Raw genomic sequence first — 10,166 nt, forward strand, 5'->3', positions numbered from 1 at the left:
TTCTAAAAATTGCCCCTTTTTTTGGGAATTGCACCAGGCTCAGTGCTGGGAAGCAGTCGGGAGCAGCTCTGCTCACACCAGTGCCTCACCTCTCCCTGCCAGCCCAACTGCTCCTCCAGGGCATCRCTGCCAGCCCCAGATTCCCACTTGGCAGAGCCATGGGCCGGTGGGTACRGACCTGAAAAAGGGAATTCCCTTTTCCTGGTGCAGAGAGAGCCGTGCCAGCACTGGCAGATGGCAGCCAGGGCATCCTGAGAGGGCAGAGGGGAGCACCTGGCAAGGACAGCATTTGAACCCCTTTCAAACAGGCAAAGTGGGCACAGTGAGGAGCTGGAAGGGCAGAATGGGGATAATTWAAGTCCAGCTCTGTGATTCTGGTGYTGTTCCAAAGCTCAKGAGACAGTTCCAGGGCTGATTCCCACCTGGCTCTGGACAAGGGTGRTGGAGCAAGGTCTGTGAGGGTTTGATTCAGGACCAGGCTGGGATTACAAACAGCATTCCAGCATCCCAGGAATGGTCACTCACCTCATGCTGGGGCTCAGAGGCTCCACAAATGACCTTTCCCTGCTCCCTGCCTGCCCTCCCAATGATTCCAGCTCTGCTCTGAGAGATGCTGGAGCTCTTTCAGGAAGAGGTGTTGGCACAGAGCAGCTGCTGCTGCTGTCTCAGGCACCATCCACCCACTCCACACCTAACCTGGCACCCTGTTCCTGCTGTRGCCTGCCTGGGTTTATTCCAGGTGGACATTTCAGCTGAGTTTCTGATGCATGACCTTTACCTGCCTCCAGAAGAGGTCAAAACCTCCATGTGCTCTGGGCTGGGAATTTAGGATTTCAACCCTTACATCCTTGTTTTGCTCTTTCTCCCATTTCTCTCCACTGTGTCCCTCTCCTGCCTTTCTGTGGGTCGTGCCTACAAAGGGCAGAGCTCAGCTGCAGCACCACAAATCCCTCCTCCTGCCTAGAAAACATCTTCTACTCATCTCTGGATGTTCTGCAAGCAGTTAAAATAGAGTAAATGAGGTCTGGGAGAGAATTTTGCATACTCTGAGTATCAGGAATAGGTTTATTCCCATTTATCATGCGCATCTGTAGTGATCCCAAAAATTTGTCTGTTCTTTCAGCTGAGAGGATTCTGGTGCCTRGTTTGATTTTCCCTTTTCTCTTGTTTTCTTTCTGCAGATCAACCCCGTGACGGGCCCTCGTGAGGGAGGGACCAGAGTGACCATCCGTGGGGAGAACCTGGGGCTGGAATTCCGGGACATCGCGTCCCACGTCAAAGTGGCCGGCGTGGAGTGCAAACCACTGGTGGAGGGGTACATCCCAGCCGAGCAGTAAGTTGGGTGTGTGGCAGAGAGAAGGCCACAGCACACCTAATGACATTCCTACCTTTAGGGCTTTCCAAGGAATCCATTCCAACCTGGGAACTGATGACATTCCTCATGTACAGCTCAGGATAATCCATTTATTCAATAATCCATTTATTAGCCTGCTTGGATTGCATGTTTAGGTCATCCTTGTGGCATATTCCCTGAATTTTCTCTGTTTTTCACCAAGAACTCACCCCAAGGTGTTCAATTCCAGTTTGGAAGGGAGCAATCCTGAAAAGTTTCTTGCTAAACTTTAAAGCTGCCTCCACCATGCCAGGCTGGAGTCCAGAGGGGTGGAGCCAGACCCCAGCCCAGCATTTCTCTGTGCATTGAAGTGACACTGTGCAGATTTACACCACCTCAGCGTTTGTCCCAGCCAGAAGCCACCACTTTCTAAGGGATAACTTAGYCCACAATTTGGATTTTGCATGGGTGGGTTAATCTACAGTCCATCCCCCAGCACTGTGGGCTCTTTGCTCCAATTCCATTTTTCAAACCCTGCTCCTGGTTGGTGTTTTCCCCCAGGATCGTGTGTGAGATGGGGGAAGCCAAGCCCAGCCAGCACGCTGGATTTGTGGAAATCTGTGTGGCCGAGTGCAAGCCAGAGTTCATGGCCAGGTCTTCACAGCTCTACTACTTCATGGTAAGTCCTGGAAAAAAAAATCTTATTTTTCCCTGAACTCCTTGGTTTTGATCCCTTTTGTTGCCTCTGTCCATCGTCCTTCACCACCTTGAGCCTCCGAGCTGTTCCAAGCACACCAAATTGTTCATTCCATTTTCTTTCAACATCTTGTTCCCAGCAAAAATAGCYGGTCTAATTAAAGTTTTAACAATCTAATAATAGCCCAGATTATTAGTCCAGTTACAGTTCCATGCMGCCGCGGTCCAAATTAGTACAGAAAATTCTCATTAATAGTTAAAAATGCTGTACAGGAAAGACAAAAAAATGAACTAAAATAGGGAAAAACTTCCCTAGTATCTTATTTTTCTTGGATGTGATGCTCCTGGTGCCTGCACCTCTATGGCTGGAGAGCCACCAGTGTCCTCCAGAAGAATCTTGGGTGTTGTCACTACTCGTCACCACCCAAGATCTTTGTCAGCAGGAGTGTGATGCTCTTGGTGGGGTTTCTTCCTGCTCACTCTTGGATTCCCCCAGGTTTTAATTCASCCCATCCATGCCAGGAGCACTGGGATCAGGATCTAGCTCAGGCTGCTGGTGAGCTGTAGGATGTGACTGGGGCTCAGTGCTGGTGGGCAGCTGTTTTGGATGCTCCATGATGAAACAAGAGACACCTGCAAGCTTCAGCTTCAGTCCACGTGCAAACACATGTTGTAGACTCCACTTGGGCTTTTTTCCTCCTTTCTGATGGTTTTCCCTGTCCAAGAGACCTGATTATTCCTCTAAGGCCCCTTGCTGGGGACATGCAAGCATTGTCTGGCCTTGATCAGTGCAGATCTGTGCAGGTTTGAGATGAGAGGGTCCCTTTGTTCCYATCAAAAGCTCTCGACTCCTGCAAGGGAATGGGACTCTTCTGAAATTATTCACATGCCTGAGCATTCCTTTAAGGTAAAGGGAAACTTGTAATGAATGCAAATGTCTTGGATTTCCCCCCCTCGAGCTACAGAAATTTCTCTGTTCTCCACATTTTCCGGTGCCACTCAGGTGTTGCGGTGGCGGGGGCAGAGAAACACCTTGAGAGAAAGCCCCTACCAGGCAGCCAGAAGGGCTCTTTCCAGGACATTACACTTCAACGTGTCACCTTTGCTACTCCTGGAATTGCTGTCTGGTTTTGATCATCCGTGTCCATCTGTGACAGCTTTTCCCTCCGCTTGCCGCCTTCCCTGCTGCCAGGGCACGAACGCAAAGCCGACAGGGTTTTCTCTGCTGAATACCTCCATCCCTTTGTGCTAGACAAAAAAAAAAAAAATCCCAAAAATACAGACAGTCTCCAGCCTGCCCATCATATTCCCTCTCCTGTGTCCAGTGCTTTCACAGTGGGAGCTGTGTTTTTTTTTGGATTTTCCTGCCAGGAAGGCAGAGATGCTGTTGCAGGAATCTCAGCGTGCCCTGGCCTCCTGCAGCGGTGCGTGGCAGCTTGAAGGGAAAGAAGATGTTTGAAAACCAAGGAAGGGCATCACCTGGGAGATAAATGTCTCTTCCTGACTCATAGCAAATCTTCTGGAAAATTGCTTTTATAAAGGTTTGAAGGAAAACTTGGTCAAAGTTGGCCARTAGGCTCAGCCTCCCCTTGTCCTGCAAGGATTGGAAGAGATGATGGTTTGGACTCAACAGAGTATTTCATTTCAGTGTTTTAGGAAAGGTGGCTTAGTTTAGAGATGCCAGAACAGTTCTTCTCCACCTTTCTAACCAGAACTTTTAAATTCAAATAGCTGCTYGCTTGTTTTAAACTCATCTGTGATCAAAAAATGCAAATTGCATTAGAAAGTACAATAAGCCAAGAGGGGAAACAAAGCTGAAATGAAATTTATGATGATCTAAATGAATTTTTTTTTTTTACGGTTATTCATTTTCTTGCTGTGATTATTGCCCCAGTCTTTCAATGAAAAAAATATTACATGCACTTCTCAATTCAGGTGCTGARGAAACTTTGCCTTTATTATTAGATGAAAATATTGTGTTTCAGTGCAGGTGCTGTGGGCTACTCTACATTTCTTCTGGGTCTGCTCYTAAAATCCTCATCCTAGGAGAGCATTTCCCATCCATTCCTTTCGTTTTTCCCCTCTTGTTGCTACCATTGAACCTCTAGGAAGGAAACCCAAGAGCACAAACTCTGTGAGAGTCACATCTTGCTCTTGCCCTTTTCCCAGAAGGAATGAAATGGGAACCAAGGTCATGACCAGCTTTGTGGGGTCAGTTTAAACCCAGCTCTGATGGTTTTTCTCTGTGAAAAACCTGCGTGCAGGAGATGCTGGAGGAAAGAAAGGGCTGGGGAGCTGAGAAAAGCAGGCAAACTCCTAGAAAGACACAGAAAATTCSCTGTCCTCTTTCCCTCATTGTCACCCTCCAGCCTATCACCGACCCACAAGTCCCTCTTTGCATTTTCCACCCCCTGCCACCAGCAAGGAAACGGTGAATAGCCTGGAGTTGTGCTGTGAACAGCCTGTGCAATATTTATGAAGGCCACTGTGAATAATTAATGGTTGATCACAACTCTGAAAGCTGAGCCACAAACCCATTTGTAAGATTGGCCTGAGACACAGCAATGCTTTGCTCCTGGTGTGGTTGTGACCCTAAAAAGTCCATGGCTGCTTTATCCACCCCGAGGAGAGGGCAGGGAAATCATCCAGGAGTGGGGCAAAACGTCTTTTGGGTTTTTAATTCGAATGTTCCTCTATGATTTGTGAATCAGGTGCTGCTGTAATGTTGTTGTGTGGGTTTTGGGCACCAATTTGGCCATTCTTAACCCATTTTCTCCCAGGTAGGAGGTGACCTAGCATCAGTCACCATAGACAGCAGGAATTTGCACTGGTGGGGGTGTCCATCAAAGAGGGAGTTGCCATCAAAGCTTGAGGTAGTACCCAAAATATAAAGGAGAGGTGCTGAAGTGCATCTTTTGTATTTCCATACTCTTCCTGCGTTTTTTATCCCATAAAAGAGAATGGTGGAGAATATTCCCGGAAAATTACACTCCAGTCTGGGGGCAGGGGGGGTTGGAAATCTGTCCAATGGAAAAGGACCTGGAGGTGATGGTCAACAGGGGATGAACATGAGATCAGGTGTGTCCAGTGGGCAAAAGCCAATGGCACCTGGACTGTGACAGGAATGGTGTGGCCAGCAGGACCAGGGCAGTGACCAACCCCCTGTGCTGGGCACTTCTGAGGCTCCACCTCAAATCCTGGATTCAGTTTTGGACTCCTCAGGGAAGGGAATGGAGCTGGGGAAGGGTTTGGAGGACCAGGAATGGATGAGGGAGGTGGGAAAGGGGAAAAAAACTGGGAAAAAAAGGGGATCACGGGGGACCTTSTGGCTCTGCACAACTCYCTGACAGGAGGGGSMRSCSGGGGGGRWTTKGGRWYYKSYYCCMRGGRAMMRGGRMMRGARGRRRRGGRAWSGSCYYMRGSYKGGSCWGGGGAGKKKYAGGTTGGATATCTTGGGAAATTTTCCCAAGRTATTGGAAAAATTGGGAAAYTGGGAAAATTTYTTGATGAAAAGTTRTCAAKCACTGGCACAGGCTGCCCATGGAAGTGGTGGAATCATTGTCCCTGGAAGGTGCTCAGCGCTGTGCTTTAGTGGTGAACTTGGCAGTGCTGGGTTAASACTCACTCTTGYTGATCTCAGTGGTCTYTTCCAACCTCAAAAATYCCACAATTCTAAGTATAAAACCAGCTGCCAGAGCAACATGTGAAAACCAGTCAGGTTTAAACGCAAGAAGTGCCCATTTCTGACAACAGATCCTTCCAAGGAGCTGTAAGTCCGATTTTCACRTTTTGCTCTTCCTCCAAGAGCTGCATTTTGAATAGGAGCAAAATGGAAAAATGGAAATCTTGTTGCTGTTTTTCAAAATGATTGAACCAGAGGGGCCTGGAAACAGAGGTGGCTCTGTGTGTGTGAGAGTGGGAGCCGTGGCGTGTGTCAGGTGGTTTTATAAACACGGATTAATGGTCTCCAAAGCTCAATAAGGTGACTGTGTGATGTACCTGCTCGTTCAGAGGAGCTGAGAGCTTCAAGCACTTGTGTCATCATTCTTAAAGAGAGGGGGGAAAGAAATAATCTTCATTTAAATGCATATAGTAGCTTTTCACTTGGGACTGAATGGAAAGTTTTTCTATTAAAATGCAAATGAAAGAATAAACTGTAACTCCAAATTTCCCCCTGAATATTGATGTCTCTTCTCTGCGTTGTGGTAACAGGGTGATCTGTGCCTGCAGAGTGTGAGTATTTTATCTTGATTTGGGGAAGAAGGGAGGGTAGCAGAGTAAGAAAAAGAGTTTTGAGATTTGGGGCCTCTGAAGGAATTGTGCCCCTTTTTGATATACTAACACAGCACTGTGTTAAGCTTGGAAAAGAGGTTCAGAAAATCAGCAGGAAAAGGGAAAAGGTGTTCAGCTGGGCAGTGCTGCTTTTGTGGCTGTGGGATTTCAGAGGACACCTCAAAAGGAGCACCACCACCCTCTGTCAGTGCAGGGTGAGGCTGTCTCAGCATCTAAATCTGATAAAAAGAGAGAGATTTAGGGTCATGTGTGGGCATTTTGCACCGGGGCAGGTTCAGGTTGGMCATCAGGAGGAATTTCTCYKTGRAAAGGGTTGTTGAACATTGRAATTGCACCAGGAAGTGATGGAATTCGCATCCCTGTGAGTGTTCAAAGAACACCTGGATGTGCTCTGTTCTATTTGTCAAGGTGGGAATTGGTCCCAGGTTGGACTCGATGACCTTGAGGTCTTTCCCAACCTCAGTAATTATGGGTTCCTCTGTGGGAGAAGCAAGAATGATCTCAGATGTCTTGCTGAGCCACAGGGGCACCATTCCATCCAAGGGGAATGACTTCCCACTGCCAGAGGGCAGGTTTAGATGGGATATGGGGAAGAAATTCTTCCATCTGAGGGTGTGGAGGCCCTGGCACAGGGTGCCCAGAAAAGCTGTGGCTGCCCCTGGATCTCTGGAAGTGCCCAAAGCCAGGCTGGACAGGGCTTGGAGCACCCTGGGACAGTGGAAGGTGTCCCTGCCCATGGCAGGAGGGTGGAAATGGATGATTTTTCAGGTCCCTTCCAACCCAAATCATTCTGACATTCTGAGAATCAACAGGGTCAAGCAATCTTTTCAAGACCAAAATATCTTCATCATTTGTGAGTCCCACAGTTTGGGAGATTCTTAATCGAGATTCCCCATTGAGATCCCATCAAACCAGTTCAAGACCCAAATTATCCTGCAGAGCTGGTGTTGTATGGCAGCAAAAACACCCACAAACTGTGCCAAGCAATGGGGTTGAGAGATGGGGACTCCAGGTGCTCCAGGCATGGAATTGTCCTTGTAAATAATATTATTTGAAAGAAAAAGTTATAAAATATAAATATATAACAAATATTCTTTGTAGGAATACTTCTGAGTGGGTTCAAGGGCAGATTGTATCACCTCTCTGATTTTGGGGAGGTGAGAACAGACTGGGGTTGTGTCTGAGCTGGTCCCACCAAACCTGACATTCAAGCAAAGTGTCTCTGGTAGGACTGGTGTCACCCCAGGCTCCTTTATCAGCCAGAAGACATGGCTGATCCTCCTTTATCTTCTTCATCACCTTCAGATATCCTGTGTTAGGTTCAGGATTAACCCCTGGGGGTGCCTCCCTTTCTCCACCCCAAACAGGACAGAAAATAATAAAGAAGAAAAAGAAAAATGAAGAAGAAGAAAATAATAATAATAATAAAATAATAATAATAGTGACGGTTTTTGATATGAACCACAAAGGCACTTTTGGGTGTGTTTGGTTATTTTTTGGGGTCGGGGTGGCTGTGGGGTTTGTCTGTATATATTGTATTTATAGGCATGTTTGGCCTCTCATGGGGGATTTTAGGAACTGCTGCCATGGAATTCCTGGATTTTTGAGGGTTTTTTTTTGTTTGTTTTTTCTTTTTTTTCCCTCCCTTTCTCCACCCCCTGCTGCCCTGATGTGTGTCCAACCCCACCCTTTGCCTCCACAGACTCTGACCCTGTCTGACCTGAAGCCCAAGCGAGGACCGGTGTCAGGTGGCACTCAGGTGACAATCACGGGCAACAACCTCAACGCTGGCAGCAACGTYATCGTGACCTTTGGGAGACAACCCTGCCTCTTCTACAGGTACAGACGAGTCCTTCCTGCTGCTCATGCCTGAAAGATGCCAATAATTAAAGTCGAGAGACTTCTGCAGTGCTGTCACCCATCCCTCAAGAGCCTTCTTTGGCTATGCAGTGTTGGGATTTGAGCATTCTGCACCACGCACAGCCTTGCTGGGCATGTTTTGGGGAGAGAGAATAGGATTTATTCCATTGTTTTGACTGGTATTTGATGTGCTTTTTCCCGTGGCCTCTTGTCAAATTTCAGCACAATTCTCCACGGTCCTGCGCTYTGCTACTTGCTCCGGCAGTGCGTCGTTTAAAAGATTCATTTTCATGTCCCCGCTTTAGTAGAGGTGACAAAGAAAATCTGACAACATCARTTCTGAGTACTAAACCACCTCCCTTTTATCCCAGAACAGTCCTGTAGCGCTAAGGAATGGATGATTTGCAGCATTTCAGCTCTGGGTTGGCTCCTGTTCAATGGCGCTTCAGAGAGGCTTAATGTCAGTGTTACCTGCTGGATGTTCCCTGATCCCTGTGAGAATGAGCCTGAATCCCATTCCCAGAGACTCCCACAGCTCCAAACTACCCAGGGCAGCCCATTTTGCTGCCAGTATTGATGGGGGCTGAAGATGGAGTTGGCACATTTCTSCTAAATATGTCCTTGGCAGAGGAAGAGCTCGTTCACAGGAGACTTGGGGCCACTACCCTGGGTGATGCCCTTCCCTCTGCTGGCTGTGAGGATCCTTTTTAGCTGCCTGTCATCACTCTGGAAYGATCCAGCATCCCAAATCCAGCAGGGTGAAGTCACAGCTTGTGAGTTGAGATGCCAAGAGGGAGCCACAGCTGCTCAGAGATGCTCATTGGAGAGATTTTGGAAGGATTTTAAGAGGGATTGAGCATTGTCTTTTGGGGGAATTTAGAGGGTATCTGAGGGTTCAGTCAGTGAAGCTGATTTACAGCCCCATTTTAAGGGTATAACATGCAGCTGCATCAAAAATAACAGGTCAGGGGAGGCTGAGGATGTTTCATACTTGAATTTTTGACTCATTTTGAAAGGAATGCAGACCTGGAGCTGGTTTTGAGCCCTGCCAAAAATGAAAGGTTTATGCAGAATCCTCTTTAAATATAATCATAAAATGCTTCCCACTGCATTAGCACTTCCAGAGGTCCCAGGCACGCTGCAAACTTCACTTRAACAAGGCTTTCAGTCCTAATGCAAAGTAAACTTTATGGTCCCAGACTGCAAAGCTGAGGTGCAAACGCCCCTTTTATGAGCTGCTGCTKCTGCTGCACATGTCTGCAGGCAGGAAGGAAACATCCATCAAATATTTAATCACAGAGAAATGTTTCTGGAGARAGGCCTGGTTTGGGCTGCCCTTGGGGTTCAGGTTTTACTCTGAGACCTGAGAGATGAGGGCTCTTGTGGTTTTATTTAAACCAGTGAAAAGGCAATGCCGCTTCCTCAGACACTGCTACAGGAACAGAAATGGCTCACGCTCAGTTTCACCTCTTCAGTGCATAGGTTTAGGTCACAGGACACAAAAATAAAAAGTTGGGGTCTTTTTGGCATAATTTTGCTGCTGGCAGCACCTGGTTCACTTTTGTTTTCTCCTCCTCCCAGGAGATCCACGAAGCACATTGTCTGTAACACCACGGCCTCCTATGAAGGCTTTGAGAAAGTGAAGGTGTCTGTGAGGGTGGACAAAGCCAAGATCCACCAGGAGCTGCACTATGAATATGTGGAGGATCCCACCATCCTGAGGATCGAGCCTGAGTGGAGCATCTTCAGGTGAGCATCCTGTGGAAATCCCCTCTCACAGTTTTCCTGCTGTGATAACTTTGGTCCTTGGTGCAGAAAACTGCTTTCCAAGCATTGTGTCCACCAAGAATTTGTGCAGAGACACTTCCCAGAGCCAAAGGGATCCCTTGGTGTGAATTAGGATGAAACAACACTGAATGACCAGTGTTTGTGTATTTATATTTAAATATATATATGGGTTTATTATAGAACAATTTGGTTGCAG

At 47.4% G+C, this 10,166-nt stretch overlaps 1 protein-coding gene across 1 annotated transcript in view; it reads left to right on the forward strand.

The window, feature by feature from the left end:
* The window catches only part of LOC130586152 (plexin-A4-like), a gene marked incomplete at both ends in the record, with an annotated part of 88,208 nt that extends 78,277 nt beyond the window's left edge, over positions 1 to 9,931 (forward strand). The window contains 4 exons of the mRNA XM_057386869.1: positions 1,182 to 1,333; positions 1,895 to 2,012; positions 8,025 to 8,161; positions 9,764 to 9,931. Of these exons, the coding sequence (XP_057242852.1) occupies positions 1,182 to 1,333; positions 1,895 to 2,012; positions 8,025 to 8,161; positions 9,764 to 9,931 (575 nt within the window). The remainder of the gene's footprint in view (positions 1 to 1,181; positions 1,334 to 1,894; positions 2,013 to 8,024; positions 8,162 to 9,763) is intronic.
* Between the last annotated feature and the right edge of the window lie 235 nt (positions 9,932 to 10,166).

This window comes from Malurus melanocephalus, unplaced genomic scaffold, assembly GCF_030028575.1.
Source record: "Malurus melanocephalus ecotype Western Australia unplaced genomic scaffold, MMel_1.1 scaffold_1081, whole genome shotgun sequence".
NCBI lineage: Eukaryota > Metazoa > Chordata > Aves > Passeriformes > Maluridae > Malurus > Malurus melanocephalus.